General features: G+C 36.1%; 1 protein-coding gene across 2 annotated transcripts in view; it reads right to left on the bottom strand.

Moving 5' to 3' along the window:
• The window catches only part of SLC4A10 (solute carrier family 4 member 10), a 114,009-nt gene that overhangs the window by 62,378 nt on the left and 29,845 nt on the right, over positions 1-21,786 (bottom strand). For both annotated transcript variants that reach the window (XM_058839766.1, XM_058839767.1), the window contains exons 3-5: positions 17,202-17,348; positions 8,071-8,209; positions 2,551-2,711 (exon numbers count right to left, since the gene is read on the bottom strand). In XM_058839766.1, coding sequence (XP_058695749.1) covers positions 2,551-2,711; positions 8,071-8,209; positions 17,202-17,348 — 447 coding nt within the window. The remainder of the gene's footprint in view (positions 1-2,550; positions 2,712-8,070; positions 8,210-17,201; positions 17,349-21,786) is intronic.

Below are 21,786 nucleotides of genomic sequence, written 5' to 3'. Positions count from 1 at the left end.
TTAACAGGAGCTGAATGTTGAAAAAAAAATTAAGCCAACAGGTGAGAGCAACCATTTCCTTAAATTCTAAAGTGTCAGGACTGTCACATACAAGTGGAATTTTCCTGGTGAAAACAGCATTTGCATTGTATTGCACAAGGTAAGTAGAATTATAATTACTAACAGGGAATAGCAACTAACTGGAACAGACAATAAAGGATTTCCTGAGAGGTACCAATTCTGCCTAATTTTCAGGTCCAGCAGTCACTTTTGAGGAGAAAGAATTCCTGTCATACTACTTGAAATGATCACATTTCTAAGATAGCCAGCATACGAGCCTTGGTGGTGTGCTTGTTATCACTACCATGTCTTTCCTTCTCACAGTGCTGCCTACTGTGTGCCACACTCTTTGTAGAATTCTCTAATCCCTGGAAACCAGGAATTACACACAAAGCAGTAAAGTAACAAATTATAAAGGAACTTCATTGAAGAAAAGTTAAAAAGCATTGCTACAGCACAAATAATATTAACAGAGAAAAGCAACTGGAGTAGCAACTTTATTTCTAGAAAAAATAGAAAAAATAAATCTCTTCAAAGAAACCTGACAGAACATGAGTAATTTATGGAATGATTCACTTGCCTGAAGCACCTGCTGCAAAGCTTTTTTAAAAAAGAATGGTTCATTGCTTACTGAATCTGCAGAGAAGGAAAAATATAATCCTCTTTCAAAGACCAAGCACAACCTATGCAAACCTTATCATGTGTCAGGTCACCTTATCAGAAAGGGATGCCTACCACTTCAAGCAAATAATGTAACAAAGAAAATGCATCCAAATCTGCCACAACAGGACTCTTTAAATGAAAATGGTACATGCCAATTAATGAAAGTCATCCTAAAGCCTCTTCTCAGAAGAAATAGGTTTTCCTAATAAACAAACCAGGATAAGCCACAACTAGGGCTGACTTAGAGTGAGGGTAACTCCCAAAGTTCTCTGCTGAACAACTTACATCTGTGGTGAGTTTCAACACTAGTATTAAGAATGTTCAAATCCTTGGCCACGTTAACTAAAACAGAATCACTACAACTAAGGATTAAGAGATTACAAACATCAATTAGTTGGAGCCTCACAATATTGGAAATTACACAATATCTTCCAAAAACATTTAAAAAAAAATGAGTTCACTGAAGGTGGGTTTTTTTTTTGCATTAATCCTTACTTTTTTTACCTACTTTAAAAAAAAACAGTTCTGGAAGGGCTTTCTTAGCTGACTACAGACAAAGTTGAGTGGTTTCTCCGTGAAGAATGTAAAGCTCAAGATTGAAAAACTCAGGGTACTATTTAAGCAAAAAAGTAATACAAGAACATCAAGAAGCTGACCTAAGTACTTCTTAAATATTCATAAATAAAAAATAAAGCAATATAATGATAGACACCTTTTTTCTTTCAAATAAGCTGCTTTTTTGTTCTTCATGTTTATCTTTTATCATTATCAAGACAAATTTTTGAAGGTCTAATTCAGACTATGAGTCATGGAAGAATCAGATCTCAGCACAGAGTGGAAACCCACACAAGTTTCTGTGTGTGTTTTATTAATAATATCTTGCATCAGTTTGACATAAACAATAAATACAAAAAGTAAATACTAAATGCAGCTACCACTTTCTGAGCCAATTTTAATTCCACTGTTAAATACAGCCCACCAAACAATATCTCACCTATTACTTAAATAATTAAAATAAATTTTATATGCGACTCACATAGATTGATATATCATCCATAAAGCAGCTTTCTTGATAATCTTGAGTATTAGAAAATTGTATTGCTTTGTCTTTTGTATCTTTCGTAAACTAGTTACAGTCTTCAAGGGAAACACCAAGAAAGAACGAAATGGCATTTAGTCTCAACCTCAATTTTGGGAGAGAAGACTTGTCCATTATGTTTTGCCTTGCTCAGAAGCTCGCACAAGCTCTAGAATGCAAATGCCAAATAAACTTTTAATGGCAAAAAATGCACTCAACTTCATCTTAAGAAGTTAATGTACCTAAAATTTCTCTTAAAAACTTACACCAAATCATTACTTCTGATTTCATTCTCAACTCAGAGACATATCTGTTTCCATGTAACTTAATTGCAATAAATACTATTTATATATAGTATTTATATTAAAATACTATGTTTTGAGGGGATTTTTTAAGCTAGATTGCCTGCAATTAGCATAGCAGTAGATTAAGTTTGTGAAAGTTAGCACACGCCTCATTCACGTGAGGCAGCATGGCAGGAGCAGAGAACATGCCAGCTCTAATTAAATCTAACCAAACTGTCCTCTTTCCTCCATTTGGATTTTCTTCCTTATTCAAAAATTGATTCTTAAAGCAGAAGATTCTACATAAAAAATATAAATAGAATATTTACTAACTGTGCCAGACATGAATTTCGTTTCTAGTACATTGAAAAAACATTTCCTAGGAGTTTCTAAACTGAACTGATCATTATGCAATAACTTTCTTGGTAAGCATTTAGTTTTTATTAAATAATTTTCATAACCAATAAATGAAGCATCAGTACATACCTGCAATTTCTTCTATGGAGTTAGCTCTCATGTCCAAAAGAACTGTGCCATTCAGGATGCAGCTCCTCAGCTCAAACAAGCTATGAAGTGACAGTGTGGCAACATAGGGTTTGCTCCACCTCTCTCCACCATCCTCTACATCTTCTTCAAACTTCAACCACCTATACAAACATCAATTTTATAATTCTATTGTGCACAAGAAGTGAAAAATTAATTACTTCTGTGAATGCTGAAAGCACAGAGATGTTAAACATGTCTTTAGATTTCAATTTATTCTTTCTTTTTAGAAAATATGAGAAACTCCCCGTGCCTACTTCTTTCCATATAATGCTGTATTTTATCATTTTTGAGGATAAGTTCTGACCACAGAGATGAAGAGAGAAATATATTAAGTAATTATCTTTGTACTTGAGAAGAACTTTGACTAATTCTTTGGCATTCAATGACATTTCTGTGATAGAATAACAAGTTGTATGAAAAGGAATCTGGAGAAGCTTCAGTAAAGTAGAAGGATATATGAAAGTGGCATGAAAGGATCAAGTCTTTTGTTACCATCCAGCCAGATGAGCTTGCTTGAGACTGAATTCTCTACTGATAAATAATGCACTTAAAATGTTAAAAGAATATTAAACAAACAAACAAAAATCTGAGAAGTCACCCAGGGACTGTGTGTCTGTGTGGAGCCCTGCAACCCACCAGCTTGGCAAAGTTTGAACAGCTGCAGCCATAGCACACACCTGTGTCACTTGACTCAACAGCACCCAGAGATTTTATACAGACATGGCAGCAGAGAAGTCAAGCAGAGCCTCACACCTGGACAGCATCATCACACTTACTTCCAGACAGCAGGGAAATGTAAAGCCTTAAGACCTCTAAAGCTGAGGAGTTTCCAGTTTTACCAAGCCTCACAGCCCAGCAAAGCAGCTAGCACAGCTGCCCTCTTCTATTCCTGGGCCACCTGTCTAGCTCTGCTCCTGCTTGAAAATATGCAAGTGTACCCATATTTTAGACACTTTCCTCCTTTCAGTCCTTGTGTACCAAGTTCTTCCCCTTTTGCTGCCATCCTGCAAGCAGCCACCACTTCACTGACCCACTCATCATCAGCATACCTGCTCCCTTCCTGATGTATCCCATTTCTTGGAACTGTCCCAGCTGCCTTCTAATTATTCTCTCATTATTTATACAGACAGTTTGCCTCTGCTCCTTGAGTCCTTCAAAATCTCCAGTCTCCTGTGTCTAGCCCTCTCCTCCTCTTTGTATCTAAACATTTTCCCTCCATTTCCTCTGTGAGGAAACTGGCCAGTTTCTGTATTTTGTCTTTGCTCACAAGAACTCTTTACTCTTCATCAGACCTTCATCAGGCTTCCTTTGTTGCACTCTCTTTTCTCTTCCCAGCCCATCCCCTTCACCTTCACATTCCTCCAGAGAAGCAGCAAGGAGAACACAGCACTAAAATTTGCTTCCACAAAGCCAAACCATGAAATTGAATTTGCATATGCAAATGAGATTTTCCAAATAAATTTTCAAAGCCACATCCAAACGGATATCAAACACAATTTTACACAATCCTCTCCACCAAATTCAAAGTGATAATTGTAAAGGGGGGCCTACAACAGCTCAGGAAAGTTATCAAGAAGGATGTGAGAAGGAAAAATAGCTCTTGAATTTTTTTCATGTTGAAATTACACTTGAACTCCCTAAGAAGAGGCTGCTCCTATCTTACTCATGGCACTCTTGTTTCCAAGCTGAAAAATGTGCAATACCTATTTGTATCCACAACATCATGAATATGGTGCATTTATTGTCCTGTTTAAACCACTGTCTCCCGAGACTCTGCTAAATACCTCCATTTTCATGCATGTCTCTAATCTCTTCAGGAGATTCACGAGATCTTTATACTTGAGTATTCTTAATTATTTCTGTTATTATGTATTATTATTAGTGTTATTTTATCTTCTTATTTCTGATATTATATTGTGCTTAGCTTGTTATATCTTTTATGCTGATTCAGAAAAAAATATTAAAAATCACACTTCACCATACTAAAAGCAATGATCCAAGCGCAGAGCCTTACAAACCATCATCAGAAACCTCATATTGTCATTACTTTCTGTTCATGTAAGTCAGTCTTCAACATTGCCTATCTGATTATGCAGCTGCAGTCTGTCCTTGATATTACCTAATTTAAATCTACTGACCAGTTGTAAACAGATTTTAAAAGAGCAATAAAAGACAAGCATGTCCTTAAAAGTCTAAGCCACGTGACTGGACAGAGGCAGGCTTATTATCAGAGCCTGTAACTAAGGATACAGAGAAGTCTAAATCATGAAAACAGCTTCAATTAGAGTTAGTGTCAGACATTAATGCTCACACATTGGTGCATAAAAATCCATAGGAAACTATTGCTACTGCTCAAATAATTATACTTGTCATTGTGATTGTCTGGGTTTCCATGAACTGGAATAGTATAATTGTATGGGTTGCACCTCATTTCCTACTGTTGCTGAAACTTAGGTGTTTAAATACATCATTGTACATTGTTACTCAATGAGCCAGCAGGCCAGGACATGGAACTAAATCCTACCCAACTGACAGCATTCTATTTTTGGAATAAATGTCTATTTTGATTTTAACAAGCATATCGTAAGTTTACTAATTTCATCAAGGGAACATCATGTTACTGTTTATCACCTTTTATCTTTTCAGAAATATTCCTGTTATGTCAGATAATCCTTATTTAATATATCAAATGAGAAACAGTAGCAGAAAACATAAAACAATTCTAATCTTATGCAGAGTCTTTCAATTCTGTGTTCAGTGGTTTTAAAAAGCATAATACCATTTGATCAATCCCCTGAATTAATGTGCAAGACTTCGTGACAGAAATGGCTTTGAAATCCAAATTCAGGCATAGATCCCAGTTGCCAATTTTGTACTCCTTTTAGTTTCTCAAAGACAAATTTAAATATATTTACTTTTGCAGTTTAACCCCTTACATTGGTATGATTGACAGATGAAAGCCTTTCATAATTTCTTGGGAAACACCATTGACCCCTATTGAGCTCATGTCACACATATCCAGGAACATATCTGGAGTTAGTTATGCTTGGTTGCACAGAAGAGCACTTTCATTCTCAGGGCTTTCTTTTACTGGTAAAGTCAGGTGTAGGTCTATCAATCACACAGTTTAGTTCTTCTGAGAAAATGCTTGCTAGAAAAAAATATGCAAACAGTTTCAGCCAGGTATTACTGTAGGAAAAATATTACTCAGGCTCGTGTGTGTACATACAACTTATGTATATGTCCTAGCTTCTAAGGCCATCTTCATCATTTTCTCAGGCAGCAATAAAAGAGTGCACATGCTTCATGTCAGACACAGTTACTGCATTTTCTGCACAATAGGAAGTGGGTGACTTGTACTTTATCTATTTTGTAGTGTGGTATGTCTGCAGTAGAGTGGTGGAGTATGTACTCACACCCTGCTCAACAGTCGATGGTTTTAATGTAATCTTTCAATTTGTATAAATTTCCACATGAGCTTGTGCCTGCCCACATCGATTTGAAAACCAACCAAAGAACAAACACAAGCATGTCAGGAACAAAGCAGGAGTGAGAAACCTGTGTGCCTTGCGACCCAGTTTCTTTGGAAGAAGGTTTTGATCCAGGGAAAATGCACTGCACTTTCTAACTTTCCCTAACCCATCCATTTTCTAGTCACTACTAACAATTTACTTTCTAAACTATGAACATGAGTTCCTTTTGCTAACTGTGCATTAAAATTTAAGCTTAAGCACTTTCCTCCTGGTTCCAAGGAAATTACTTCACCCTCTCATTTGCACAGGAAAGCACTTTGAATTTTATTGTTGTTTTGAATTTGGTAATTTCCTTGCCATCTCCTCCTTTTCTAATCAGTCACCCCATGTCAAATGCAGTCTGAAATTTTGAGATCCAAATTTAAAAAGATCATTTATCTTGACCAGTTCTTTCCACACAGCAGCCACACTCTTCCCTTGTTTTCACCTTACTGCTAAAGCTAAATAAAGAAAATTTTACTATTAGCTATTGTGTCACTCTTGTATTTTCTGAGCTCCAAAATGTAGTTTTCTTGGCTGTTTTTCTCCTGCCCTTTTTCAGCAATCTCATCTTGTTTCTATTAAACATTTTTAACTCTTCATTTCACAAACAACAATTGAGAAGGCTGTACATATAGACGGATCAACCGAAACAGAAATTTATTTTACCTACTTCATTTGAATTCCATATTCATCAGAACTACTTGCTAACAGAAATTGTTACAATTTTCAGAAACACAATTCTTTGATAATTTGCAAAGAGATTTTTTTCTTAAGTTGAACTAAAGAAGTTGCTATTCCCCTGTTTAAAAATAACATAACACACCATGATTTTTACTTTTTAATTTCTACAGAAGTTCATATCCCTCCTAGAGAGGTTCTATGTATTCCTAATCAGTATGAGAACATTGCAGATTATTACCTTGATTAGATATTCTCTCTCTGAATATTAATAAGATTATTTAGGAACACTACTGCATTCCTTTTGCAGCACAATCCCCATATGAGAATTTTCTACACATGAAAATCTATATTTAGCATCTCTCTATGCTGCCTATGAGCAGATAATGGAAGGTCATAGAAAATTTTTTGGCCCTCTGGGAAATCAGAAATTTGCAGCAAAATTAGACTACCAGCCATGTTCATGTCAGACAGTCCCATATATATTTGGCCAAAATCCTTCCAGAAATTTTGCAATTTATATTCTACCAAATATATATTAAACAGACTTTGGGGCACCATTGAGGGAGACTGTCAACAACTGGCAGGGAGAGGAAGAACTAAGGTTTCAAGATGACAAATAAAGCAAAGATTTCTGTAAAATGAAAATTCTTAATGAAACTAAGGAAATCATCTCCCATTTAAATGCTCAAGTAAAAAAATATACAATTAAAAGAAAAATTCTGTACCAGCATATTTTTTTCATATCAGAAATGCAATCTAAAATCTTTCCCACTAATTTTGAAGAAATAAAATAATCCAACACTGAATACTCATTCTGAAAATAAACTGTTCATAGAGACTTAGAATATGTAAAAGTTCTATTGCTCCAAAAGTAATCTCATTCCTTGCTTTAACCTTTTTATAATGGTACCCTTAGTGTTTCCCCAGGTTTCAAACAAAATATGAAGTTTGAAAGATTCTTTAAATTAGAAGATAAAATATGAATTTACCCAATAATTTTTAGTTCACATATATTGTATATTTACATTCATTTTTTTCAATTGGTATTCAATCTGACCTATATTCATAAATCCAGATGAAAACATTTGGCTCTGGGAAACAACGAATGCTGTTGTAATACTAGTAGTATAAGCATTGAAATTATGGTTTTATTTCAGATTTATATCCAAAATCTTTCCCTGAGCTTGCCACAACTTTGAAATCATACCTCAATTCATCAGCAACCAATACCTACAGATAATTTTTAAGTTACGAGAACACTCACCTTGCTGTCTCCCTCCACTCTGCATCCTCTCCTTCACGCCAACAGATTTCATCAAGCTCAGTAAAGAGATCATGAGGAATGTGTTCCTCATCATCATCTTCTGTTCCAAGAATAAACTGCACCCTTTGTGATGGGGTATCTGGAGAAAAATAAAAATATCAAGTCCAAGACACCAATATTTTTGCCCTGAGAGAACAAATTTTATGAGATTATCCAGATGTTTTCATGCGTATCATTTACTGCTGCACAAAAAAAATTACAGCTCTGCGGTAAGAACATTCATTTACACACAAACACATTCAGATTGAGATCTCTTCATTTACTGTAGTTGTCAAGTCCACTTTTTGAAAAACTCCTCCAAGATATAACCTGATGTATAGAAACAGGGTCTATTGGAAGCTGGAAGGTACCTCCCAGACAAAAACAAAAAAAAGACAAAAAAAACAAACAAAAAAACCCAAAAAAAAAGGCACACAGCAGCGAAGATAAAGCTGAATAAAGCTGATAAAAGTCTTTTACTCCACTGTTAGGAAAAACCACTTTGCGACTTCATAAGTCCACATCTGCAGATCCATTTCAGATCACAAAACTAGAATACTAAATGTGAAATCTTTTCTGTAGGAGAAAGAAACCAAATGAAACCTGCCTAATGTGAATATACAATTGCAGACTTGACCCTTGCCCCTTTGTTAACTCTTTCTACTTGGCTGGGCTGCTTGAGATACACTTCTTAATCTGTCCCAGCTTCCTCATTTTATTCTTGCTGTCTCTGTCTTCTCTTTCAATACTGTTACTGACTCATTTTCTTCATAATCTTTCAGCACAGACAGCTAAATATATTTTTAAAGACATACTATTATTTTTTTTACTCAAAAAATTCATAGAATTCACAGACCATCTTAAGGTACATGTATATTCAATGTTCATAGCTCAAGTGCTGTATTAAAAAAATCCTATATCCAATTTGCTTATTTAAATGCAAATCTCAAATGAACAGACTCTGATGAAATGTAGTCTCCCTGGCAATACATAGCTGCTTTTTCTGCTAATGTATTTTAGATTTCCAAAAGGAACCAAAAGTCCTTTGTGAGAGCTGAGAGAGGCCAGGCTGCCAGTCAACTGAAAAACTGATATTCCAGCAGAAGAGCTCAGTGACTCCTTGAACATTGTCTAAATGAAGTTCAATTCTACAACATATTTGTAAGACAAGCTATTCCATCTAACAGCAAAGAGCATCACTGCACAGGGTCCTCAAACTCTTTGAATTTTGGAAAGAAATGAGATTATAGCACCCATTGAATGCTAATTAAAGAGAAAACACAGCTCTGATCCAAATGAATTAAATGGGCCACTGACACAGAAAATTAAATTCAGCAATAGAAATACCTTTTTGATAGCAGCACTAAATTTGCTATAGCAATGAAACACAATACATGACAGTTTTCACCTGAGGTCTATTTGCTTAAAAATAGTGTACAGATACAGAACAGTAAAGCCTTTTTACTCCTTCACAAAGCAAGGAAATTAAACCCAAGGAGAAGTACAGGAGAGAAGGAAGAAATATATGGACTCGGGTACTACAAAGCACCAGAGGATGGAACTGCAGGGGGTACAGTACAAAGGAATTACTTTTGGTGACTCACTGAAGAACAGCAAGAAACTCCTCAACTTTACCCTGTCTTTGCTTTCTCTTCTCTCTCACTATTTAGTCCTCTTTTTTCCTTAAAACCATTCTACTTTTTTTTTTTTAAATCTGAGACTAGAAAGTACATTCTAGTTAAGAAGCATGCAACTTCTTAGGACTAATTTCCAGGACAAAATTCAATGAGATATGAACTTAAAAAGGATTAGTGCATATTCCTACAAACAGAACATGGAAAACAAGTTACTTTGCTAGAGAGCTGGACTTAGCTAGAATCTGAGAAGCAGCATTGCCAGGAACATCCTGCACTCTTGATAAAACCAACACTAGAAGCAATCTTGATAAAATCAGCACTAGAACTTGATTTACAGCAACTGCTACTGTTAAGTAATAAATGAGCAGTGCTGTAGAGCAGAGCTGCAGCTTTGTGACAGCTATGATCCTCATGCAAATACATGCTTTCAGCGTGGGAAGGAAAGCAGAGGATCAGAAATCTTGAAGTCAGGTGAGTAGTAACAAGGAATCACCTCACTGCAGTAATTTGCTCTTCCTGGGTCTTCTGTGTAACGAGCTACTTGACTGACAACAGTGAATCAGAATCTTTTAGGTTGAAAAGACATCTAACATCATCAGGTCCAACCGCTAACCAAGCACTGCCAAGTCCACCACCAAACCACACCCCTAAGCACCACATTTAAAGAAATGACGAAATATGCACTAAATTAACTTCTTCTTTCTTAACAGAGCAGTAAAAAAACCTGCTGGATTCTGTCTTTCTTTACTGCTGTGATTTCTATTGGTATTTGAAACGTGCAAGTCACAGCTCCATCTTCAGACAATGAGCTGGAAGATGAAAAAAAAAGTTATCATTTGCTTTATGGTACAATAATTTTATTTCAAGAACAAGACCCTACAAGATGTAAACAATAGGAAAATTATAATTAAAACAACAGATATGTTTGTTCCATTTATAAAACTGAATTAACAGGACTTTTCATGAGCAACGCCAGATAGATTTGGCTCATATTCATAGGAGTTATAAATACCAAATATGTCATTAATATGTTATATAGAAAATTAGTAATATGTGATTCAAAATCAGTATGGAAGAATACTCCAATTGCTGACTGTCAAACTGTGATGACTTAATCCCCAGTGCAGAAGCATAATATTTGCAAACTAGGACACAATGTTTTCTGTATTCTAGGCAAACAGAAATTGGCTTGAATATTATTTTTGTCTACCCCTACTTTAAGTAGCACAGCCAGCATAAAAAAACCCTTCATACTATTATTGCTGTTTCTAAAAAGTAATAAAAACAATCTAGATTAACCTTAAAAAAAATGAGTGAGACTAGTCTGTTACAATAGTATTTCTATCACTGTAGTTGTTTTATATCAACTATATAAATACAGTTTATATATTATTTATAGTCAGAGTTATCAGAAGCAATAAGAATTTAAAGTTTCACAATAAGAAGCTGATGAGTCTCCCAGGTAACTAGTTCACCACCAGTTCAGGAAATCCTCTACAGCCAGCTAAAACTGGGTAAAAAGGCTGGTACACAACAGGGACAGGGGTACCATCAACAAGCACTCCTACTTGGCTGATGAGCAGTCTCAGTCAGGAAAATTGAAGCAGCTTTGTGTTTGCTGTGGCTCCCCTCTGTTTTATCCCTGGGCTTGTGCTCATTTCATATGTGCAGCACTTGCATCCAAACTACCTCCAATATCTCAAATTCATTTCATGCTTGCAAATTCTGAGTATTCCACACTTAAATATCTGGCTAATTCCACTGGTCTAATAAAAGGGTAAAAATTAAGATTTGGTGGTTAAGCTACTGCTGAACACACAGATTCAAAGTGGGACTCAGTGCTGCAGAAAGGGAATGACCCTGCAGAAACCTGACATATTGATCTATATTATGACACCTTGTAAAGTCAACAGCATCGCTAAAACAAATGCAAGATGTGGGCATAGACATACCAAAACAGCAAATTTAAAGGCCAGAATTTTTAATAACTTAATTCCCAGAGGGAAATATGAAGAGCTGCTCCCTGGAACACTGCTGAGGGTCAAGTAGTGTCCCACAACACCATCCCACCTGGCAAAACACAAATAGAAAGGAATCATAATTGGCATTTCCCCCATTTAAAACATCCCCAAGTGCAACCACAACTCTGGGTCAGGGCTGCTCCCTCTTGCCTAAGGGAAAAAGGTAAAATCAAGACTTGGTCTGGGGTTACAATGGAGGATTGCTCTCAGTCCCTTCACGTAAATTCAGCCCACCATTCTGTTCCACTATACCAGACAGAGTAATCCACATCATTTCAGACAAATATTCATCATCCTCCTGCTTGCACTCACCACAGAAGTGGTGGATGCAGACTCTCCCCTATCCTCATTCCTTTGTAGATTGGACCCTGTCCTCAGCAATCAGTAAAGGTAAGGATCACAAATTTTTATTTTTTTTTCATTAGAGAACTTAGTAAAAGTTAAAACTAAATTTGCATTACTAAAGCTCACATAAAATAGAAAACAGTCATACAGTACACTTCTGAAAATCTCTTCACAGACCTTAGAAATCACAGGTTGGGTTGGGAGAAAGTAACCCTTTGGTTATTCTCTGGCACTTGATCCCTATAGGTACAATCTGCTTCAAGAAACTATCCCAGCATTTTCTTGACATGAATTATTTCCATCAACCCAGGGCTACGACAAAGAATCATATATTTTGGATTTGACAATATGGACAATTCCCAAGCTTTAACTCTCTTCTTTTTGCTATATTCTTAAAACTGCAGTTATGATACATTATTTTAATCCAGATTTGCAGCAATCTGTTCCACAGCTGCCCAGAAATTCAAATTTCCAAGTTCATCCTTCATCATACAAGCCTATAGTTAAGAATAGGTGAATTCTTTTAACAGCCACATTCCTTACAAATAATTAACTTTACCCTGCCAATATCCCTTCAGCACTTGAGATTAGGTACCAAATACATCCAGTTGAGTCTTTTCAATTTACTTCCTTCAGGTTCTTATACCAACCAAGAGAAGCCTTGGTTCTACTAACCAAGAACAGCTTTGCAATTCACATTTTTTCCTGCATTACCTTCAGGGAGTCCTTCCCAAGCTGTGTGCTCTCCTGTGTCAGGCTCACCTCCAGGGCTGCTCTGCTTGCTTTGCCACATCCAATATCATGAATTACAAATTTAAGCCTCTTTAAAACTAGGGATTACTAAATCCAGATTTCTTAAAAGAACAAACCAAACCTTCCGCAGCATTCAGTAGTGTCTAGTCATGCAGGACACACATGAGGCTGCAATCAAACCCCAGTCTCACAGCTGTGTTCACTTTAACCCTCAACAAAATCTGTCCTTAAAGACACCCTGTTCAGAGCCAAAGTCTTCCTATTCCACCATTTTAAAACAGCTACTTAAATATCTTTAACTCATGAATACCAAAAAGCTGTTTCATTGGTTACAGGCAAACAACAGGCATCAAAAAAGCCACAGAAAACTGCCACTAAAATCCACATGCACACAAGCAAGTGCAACCCCACCAGCCAAAGGGAAATCCTCACCAGGCTTTCAGTGCCACCACGACCCACGGCACTGATGGAGCCTGGTGGCCCTGCAGCTCACAGGGGCTGGCACCCATTGCCCTCACAAGCAGCACCAAGGAGATGCCCCAGGCTAGAAACAGCTTTTTTTTTTTTTATCAAATTAGTTTTAATTTGCATCAATTCCCTAATTTAATTCACAAAGCAGTCACAATACTTTACCCCACAAGGAAAACTGTGGAGAAGGGGAGCCTAAGGCTGAAATGAAATTGGGGCTTTAATTACAACAGCAGCACTTCAGCTGAGAACAGTAAACCTCTCCAGTAAAACAAATAGTACTACTGCACTTTTAACTAGACTGGATAAATTCACTGAATTTCTCCTGCTCTCCAAAAAGAAGAAACTTAAGCAACAAGACAGTGAAAACCTAGGCCATTGAAATCACTTAGCTTACAATTTTTACTACACAAAAAAGCCTCCCAATGAGCAAACCATTTTAATCTGCAAGTTGTGCATTTTACAGGCACATCATTATGGCAAAATGGAAACATCTTTTACAACCTCATCTCATTAAGAGGCAACAGACAGGGAGAATCAGGTTTAGGGAAAATAAAACCCAAACCTGAGTGATGGACCTGTGCCCCTAAATAACAGGACTCTCATTCCACTAAGTACATATTTTGCATATTATTTGCCTAATTTGGAGTTATCTCTGATTCTGTACACTGAGAACATTTGGGTTATTTTTGAAAAGTGACAGTAGGAGATTAAAAAAAAAAAGTTTATGAGCTGATATCAGAATGTTCTAAAAATTTTATTCTCTACAGAAACCTTCCCAGAAAGTAGCTTGTACAGCTTTCCCAGGCTCGTTTCAAAGGGATTACCAGGAAGCTTCCCCTGTTGTCATTACACTGACTAGAGGTTTTTTACTCATGCTGATACACAGAAAGCACTTAAAGAAATTGTTTTTTACTAGACAGGAACCTGGTGGAACCACTCCTCATTGGGGTCCACACAGCCCCACAGCACAAGGTGACCTGCACAGCCCCCTGGAACAGTGATAGCAGAGCAAGATCTGCACAGAAAAAGTTGTAAATTATACAGTTATAGATTATGACAAAAAAATAATGCTTTGTCCCATGTTGGATTAACTGAGCAGTGTGGAGCACTTCATGTCTGAATATTTCAGGTCTTTACTTGTTCCAGAATCTCTATTATTCAGTTGTTGGATCTTTTGCTTTTATATCTCCTTTCATACTTCACTGCTTCAAAACACTGCTAATTTATTCTCTTGTATCATAAAAATCCTTATGTATGTTTCTGACTTACTTCAAAGCACTGTTTTCTATCAGTTGGTCTCACAGTGCTTATTTTCTCCATCTTTTCTTCTTGCACCTGCTCATCAAAATGTTTTTTCTTTCCCCTCCTCCCTCACAGTTCCCAAGCATACAGCTTTTTACTGTTTGGCAGAAATGCATTAAAAGTTGTCGATAGGAAGATGGAGCTAAGCATTTCTGCTTGTTTAATTAAATCAGAATGATTCATAAATTAAGGGACTAGTTTGCATCTACTCTCTCAGGTAATGCAGTGCCTCATATTGAGTTACACATCAAAAAAAGGAAGTGCATTTGTCTTCCTTCGAGCTTCCTTTGATTCTGGTTACTGTTGGAAACTTTAACTCATGGGGAAGAAGAGCTAAAAAGCTTATTGAGGCTTAGTAGGTTCAGATTTAGTGTGGGAAGTATCTGTTGCTCCCTCTGTGCAAATAAAGCATAGATAAACTATGCCTGTATCTCTCTAAAGGCAAAGCTTCTCCACAGGCAGCACAACAAGCTGTCTGAAACTCCTGTACGGAAAAACCATAGTAAAAGAAGGAGGTGGATATAGACTACTATTAATTCATCTATTATTTTTTCTGCCTGCCCTATATGTGCTTAATATCACCATCACTGTAGCATTTTAAGATTTGCCTTCATTATGCAAATCCCTTTCACTCTTGTCTGTAGAACGCCGCATTTCTGCCTGGATGGACAGATGTCGAAGCTCAAAATCTAGTTCACTGGCCAAACTTCCAGGAGTCAGATAGACAAAGGGAAAAACCCTCAAAATTTACTATTCAGATAATTATTCAGGGTGAAAAGACTGGATATTTCCAGATTTGTGGTTCTATTTTTGGATTATTTGAATTGCTATCAACCAAGCACTTCGAAGAATATCTTCAGCAGTCTGAATCCAGAAAAGATTTCCATGTTTCTGACCTGTAACTTGTCTGTCAAGTGGCACCACTTACACACACCCTTTAACTGGTAGCTATAATACATTTAAAACTGAAAATGTGAGTTAAAAAACTGCAGCTCTGTAGTCATTTCTTGAGGTACACCAGAGGACGAGTGCAGTGAATGTCAAGTTACAAATGCGCTTCAAAACTATCTTTTTTTCATATTACTGCTATTTCACCCTCAGAGATCCTTTGAACATAGGCTGATTTAGCTAACAGAATTATGTTGAACATTGTATTTTATTGTATGCACAAATGTCAAAGAATATTAAGAACAGATTCAGACAGTTAGTTTTGGTTTTTTTTTAACTTTTGACATTAAGAAGGACACAAGCCTAGGTCTCCAGAAGTTGAAAGAACGGAGTGAAGTTCTCAGCCAAAATGTGTCACATACTGGCACTTAAATAAAACCAGATGACTCAACAGAAGACACTGTTTCATAGTTCAAGATATCTCACTTCTTGGCTAATGTAACTTTCAATTGTTTCTTTTTAATCTGACTTTATATGTATATATGCATATTCTTTTTGAAAACTGTTTTAATAATTTATGAACTTTGTTTTTTTCCAAGAAACTGGTTTCAATATTGTATTGGGTCTTTGTACATTTGAAATCCATTCCAGACAGAACCACCACAGCCAATTTTTTCTTCACTGTTCAGTCTTCAAAACATAACTTGTATCTGCTAAGTTTGAAAAAGTCTTGACTTTGTTTTACTCTCAGTATAATAAACCATTGCACAAGATTTGAGAATTTCAAGCTCTAATCATCACCACTTACAGTACACTTGCTCAAAAGCTTTCCACATACATAACACAAACTTCTGATTAAAAGAAAGTCTTATAATTACTATTCTGTAACCTGAAATTACACTGGCACATTTCTCTAATGATTTTAAAACACACTAGCAAATTGTTTTCTACACACACTTTCATTATATTTTAAACTCCATAGCCTTGGACATTTCATAGCATGCACTTTTTATTTTTGAACAGCACAAAACTTTGGTGTGTGGAGACAAAGCTTAACTAATTTATTAATGACTACCTTCTCTTCTCTGTAATGCTTTCTAACTTAAAATTTTGAGAACTTTTGGAATCTCATATCAAACTTTTCCTGTTTACTGTTTCCCTGCTTTTTCCTCAAGTCCACAGTTAGCAGATTCATGTTACAATGGCACATTTACAGTGTCATATTAGGAAAAAGGTAAACACAACCTAGGTCACAGTTTGAATCTGATAAAGCACTGCAGCTTCAGTAACATCAACATTACTATAAAACCAAATGTAAAGGACCACAACTCTTCTATGCTACATTTTAGGGGCAAATACTCCAGAGCCTACCCTGAGGCAGCAGGTGCCGTAAAGAACTTCCCCCCTCAGTGGTGGCTGCAGTCTGTGAGAGCACTTAGGAACAGTCTCCCACAGTGCTCCTTCAGAGCTAGAAGCTACTGAGCCTTCTCATCTACAGACTGCCACTGGCTGCTGCCTGTCAGTGGATTTCTTCATGGAAATGAATCACCAGCAGAAGCTCTGGTGGATTCTCCAAAACCCTGCTGCTAATCATGTCCAAGTGGTAACAGGACAGAGTATGCGTAATTATGCTGATGTTTATTGAAGACATATCCAAAAATGAAATTTGTCTTACCAAAAGGAGGAGATTCTCTCCCATCTTCTAATCCTGAATCTCGCTCTCTGTCTCTCTTCCTGTGTTTATGCCCGCGGTGCCGATGGCGTCGGTGACTTTTTCTTCCACCCAGTGGCACGTGAACCCCAATGAACAATGTTCGATGGCCTACAGGTAAAAAAAGGTACCTTTGAGAAAGGAGCTATGGCAACACAACAACAATGTAAGTAAACTTAATAGGATTAATGGTATAATTCTTATTATAATTTTGAAGTTATATAATATTGATTATTCTAATGTTAATAGTCATAACAGTATTGATTTGAAGAATGATGATTAAGCATCACAGATACACAACCCCTTGATACAGGAAGAAATCCCAGTACTGAAGTCCTTATGATGCAGTGCCAGATTTATTTTTTTTTCTTCAAAAAAATTTGCATCTTTGTATGTGAATTTTCATTAAAGCCAGACAGGTGTTCTGTTAAATGTCTTCCAAAACAGTAATATGAAGAGACACATGGATCTCTTTGGATTGAACATTTGGTAAAGTTGCTGTTTGCTTTATGTGTACAAGAACTTTACCAAATTCATTCCTATTTATGAGCCAAACCTTGACAGAATTCTTGTGGGAAATTTACTGAATAAAAAACAAAGAAAAAAGCCCAATAAAACACTTTGTAAGCAATAGCAAAAAAATCCCTATACAACTTTACATGCTCACATCATAAATACATCGCTGGTATCTTAGGGTGCTTTCATTTCTTCTTTCTTCTTTTTTTAAATACATAAGAAGGTATGTCTTGCATGCCTGCTGCCTTCAAGCCTGATGAATTTTATGCTGCTGATCAAGCCCACAATATTTAGCTTTCTTGCTATGTGGGCTAACAGGATCAGAGCACAGTAAAGCATTTAGAAGGGGGAGAGCACAGCAGAAATGTGCAGAAAGAACCGCTAACCAGAACAAATGGGAAAGGAAACATGACTCACTACAGGCAGGTCTCCTACATTTACTCAGCAGAAAGACATAGTCCAGATTACTCATCTCAAATAACATTATTTTCTCCTTGAAATGAACATAACACAGCTCATGGATAATTGCTGCTTTGCTGTAATCATTCAGCAGTGTCAATCATCTGAAAAAGGTCAAGAACACTAAGCTAAGGTAGCACGTGATCTCTAATCCCATGGAGACAGAAAACACAGCAAGGCAGCATGTGTCACAAAATATAAAAGAAATTCAACATTGACAGGGATTCTCTGCACAGGCAGAGCCAAAAAAGCTGGAGAAAAGACTAGACACCACACTAGTTACTTCCTTAACCTTGATCCATGTAGAGGAGACTAAAAAGCAGAGACACCAATTTTTGAGAGACTTGTCTTGCAGAGTCAGGAGCTTTTCCTAAAACAAAGTCCACGAGTTGAAAAATATTTATTTATTTATTTATTTAACTATTAAATATGTCTCTCTTCTGGCTTATTACATTTAACCCAATAAATGGTTTAAAGTGCTGCCTTTTGTGTATTTCAAATGAATTGCAGTCAGTAGTGCATGGCACAAAGAAAAATTCATTAAAAAGATAGTGAAGTACATGAATAATGCAGTACTTTTACATTTCCTTATCCCCCTCCTCAGATAGAAGAAAAAGCAAAACAACATTTTGAAAGGAATGGCTTACCCTTCCTAAGACTTTAGTAATTTCCAGAGGTGCAAATAGATTGCTTTTTTAATTTAGTAATTTGGTACATTCCTGCTGATTTGTGATAGAAGTTGGCATGCTTAACCTAGTTTTCTCCTACGCCAATGATCAGATTGTACCTGCATCAGGAAATGCTGATTGAGACTCACATTTCAATTAATTTCCAGGGCTGAAACCAGTACTTGAGTCCAGACTGTTCTTTATTCAGTACACTGGGATACAGTGCCAGAACATTCATGTGTGTGTGTGTCTGAATGTCACAGCAATTTTCCTTATACAGACACAATCAGTTCACACTGAAAAAAAAATAGGAACCTGAAAACTGAAATAGACATCAGGAAAAAGCAACGTGTATTTTACTCTACACTCAGTAGGTGTGAACCTCCTGAGACCAGCAGAGTCCTACCTAGGCATAATCTCAATAAACACACAGAGGAAGGTAGGTCCTTGTAACCAGGTTCTGACAAATGCGAAGAAAAGAAACTGACAGGGGAATAGAAATAGCTTCCTACTGAAAAGTCATAGAGCAAAAAGCAAAAAATCTGAGAGTTAAGTAGTTCTGGTTTATTAAAAGATCAGAACTGTGGAGCAAAAAAGAGACCATCTGGGAACAAAAGAGTAATGAATTCTAAATTTCTGACAAAATGACAATGAATGAGAGAAGCAGCAAAAAAAGAAAGAGGAAATACAAAAGAAATCCAATTACTGTATTACCTTACTTCAAGTAACCTTTCCATGGTAGGTATTATGAACCAGAGCCCAGAATGTAATGTACGTTTTCCTGTACAAATTGTCCAAGGCATTATAAAACAAGAGTTTCCAGAGAGCACTCTAAATTTGCCAAGACTAGAAGGTCAATCACGGACAGACCAGGGCAGATATTAGGAAAAGCTGACTAAAATTTCTAAAAAGAAAGGGCATCTCTAATAGAGAAGTCAGGATCAACCAGGATATCCACTATCAAGGATACCCTTATAGATAATAACTGATACGGGCATTTCTTTCATTTATCTTTAAGAACTTTTTTGTGTCTTTTATTATTTACTTCATCAGGATGTCAACTAAAAATGACTTAATATTGCTCAAATATTGTAAAATAATTCTTCTCTGCCATACATTTTCACAGCCCTTAGCTCAATTAGATCATAATTTCTCATTCTTGGCAAGGCTACAAAGACAATAAGTATGTGAAATACGGGAAGTATGGGAAGTTGTAACAACTGAAGATTACATCAGGGTGCAAACCATTGACATCAGGTACAACCTAACAACCATTCTCATCCAGAACTGGCATGTGGTTTAAGAGGTGAGCATAAGAGATTGCTCTCCCTACCAAATGAAAATTGTTAAATTTGTTTTTGTGTCTGTGTTAAAATTGTTTTTCAAAGAATGGGAGGCACTGGGGCAAAAAAATCTGTGCTCTTAGCATTCCATTAAAAATATCTTAATTCCAATAAATTAAGGGAAACATTTACAAATCCTTTCTCTCCATCTCCATTTGATGTCACATCACTCAAATAATTGTAATGGGATTTCCAGAAGTACCTAAGTTAAGTCATCAAGGACCATCAGTTATAATGGGTTGTGTGTTTTCAGAGCTTTAGAAATCCCACTACATTTCTTTTTCTTTCCATTTATTTAATGCATAAGATAGGTAGCTAGGATAAGCTTCTGGCTTTAAAGACCCAGAATGACAGGTTCTGAAAATCATTTTTAGATGTTACTTCTGTCATTCTCAAGGGATATGCAAAAGAAAATTGCTATTCTGAGCCTGTTTTTTTGGATTATTAATTTGGGTTCTTAAAATAAATTTAAAGTGTAAGGAATAATTTCTCCTTTGAAACACAGCAACCCAAAACAACATTTCTACTTAGATTTTATTCTTAGAAATGTCTCTGCCAAACGTATTCATATTAATAATGTATGTTTCATATCTGTCTTTTCTAGAGCAATGAATTCATACTTCCACAAACAGAAGACACACCACAATACCTTTTTTTCTTCAAAAGTTTAGGGAAGATCCTAGTTTTTCCACATGCTTATATGCACTTTCATCTGTCTCAAAATTAATTATAATTAACAGGACTCCTTTTAAATATTTTATAATATAATTTGGATTTAACGTAATCTTGTAAAAATTAAAAAGAATGTTTTCTAACAAGGGGTATTATTTCTTCAATCCTTAAATTCTTTAACTCAAGGAGTATTTTAATGTTTTGAAAGTAAACCACAAGCTTCTTATACTATAAATAAATAAACATGAACTAATTTTGTATTCTAGGTTTTGTTCCCCAGCTATGTGCAATTTGATTCAGAATAGTCTTTTATTAAAAACAATCTTTATACAGTTTACCAGTGGATGTGTAGTTTTGTATAAAGGTCATTGCAGAGCAGATAAATTCAGCACATTGCATTTCTTTATAAGCTTTCACATGGTAAATAATCTTTGCATTTTACTGCATTTTCTCAGTGGGTCTGTTTTTAAAAATTATTTTCTCCTAAATCCTAATAGTGGAGGTACTAATGCTTATGTTCATGTTTCACCTTCCTAGCAGCACATCTGGAATAAATCAACATTTGAATTCAGAGTGTGTTTTTGCAAGAACAAAGTCACAATCTTCTACGATAAAATACTACTGATGCCAATGTAAGGTTAATAGAAAAACTCAGGAAGACCAGATAAATACTATGACTCACTGATATCTAAGCTAATTCTGACTTTTAAAATTGTAACTTAAATTAAACACAGCATAAACCATGGAGAAGAGCCTCTCTCAGCATGGAAATTCTTTCAGGTCTCCATGTTACACTGGGAATGTGGAACTCAAATAGGTACTTTAGAGTTTCTCAGTGAACCAGCCAAGTCAGTGGCAATTGGGTAAAAAAATGTCCTGGATCTAATCATC

The sequence above is a fragment of the Poecile atricapillus genome, chromosome 5 (assembly GCF_030490865.1).
Source record: "Poecile atricapillus isolate bPoeAtr1 chromosome 5, bPoeAtr1.hap1, whole genome shotgun sequence".
In the NCBI taxonomy this organism is placed as follows: domain Eukaryota; kingdom Metazoa; phylum Chordata; class Aves; order Passeriformes; family Paridae; genus Poecile; species Poecile atricapillus.
This window is presented reverse-complemented; position numbering and strand designations above follow the sequence as displayed.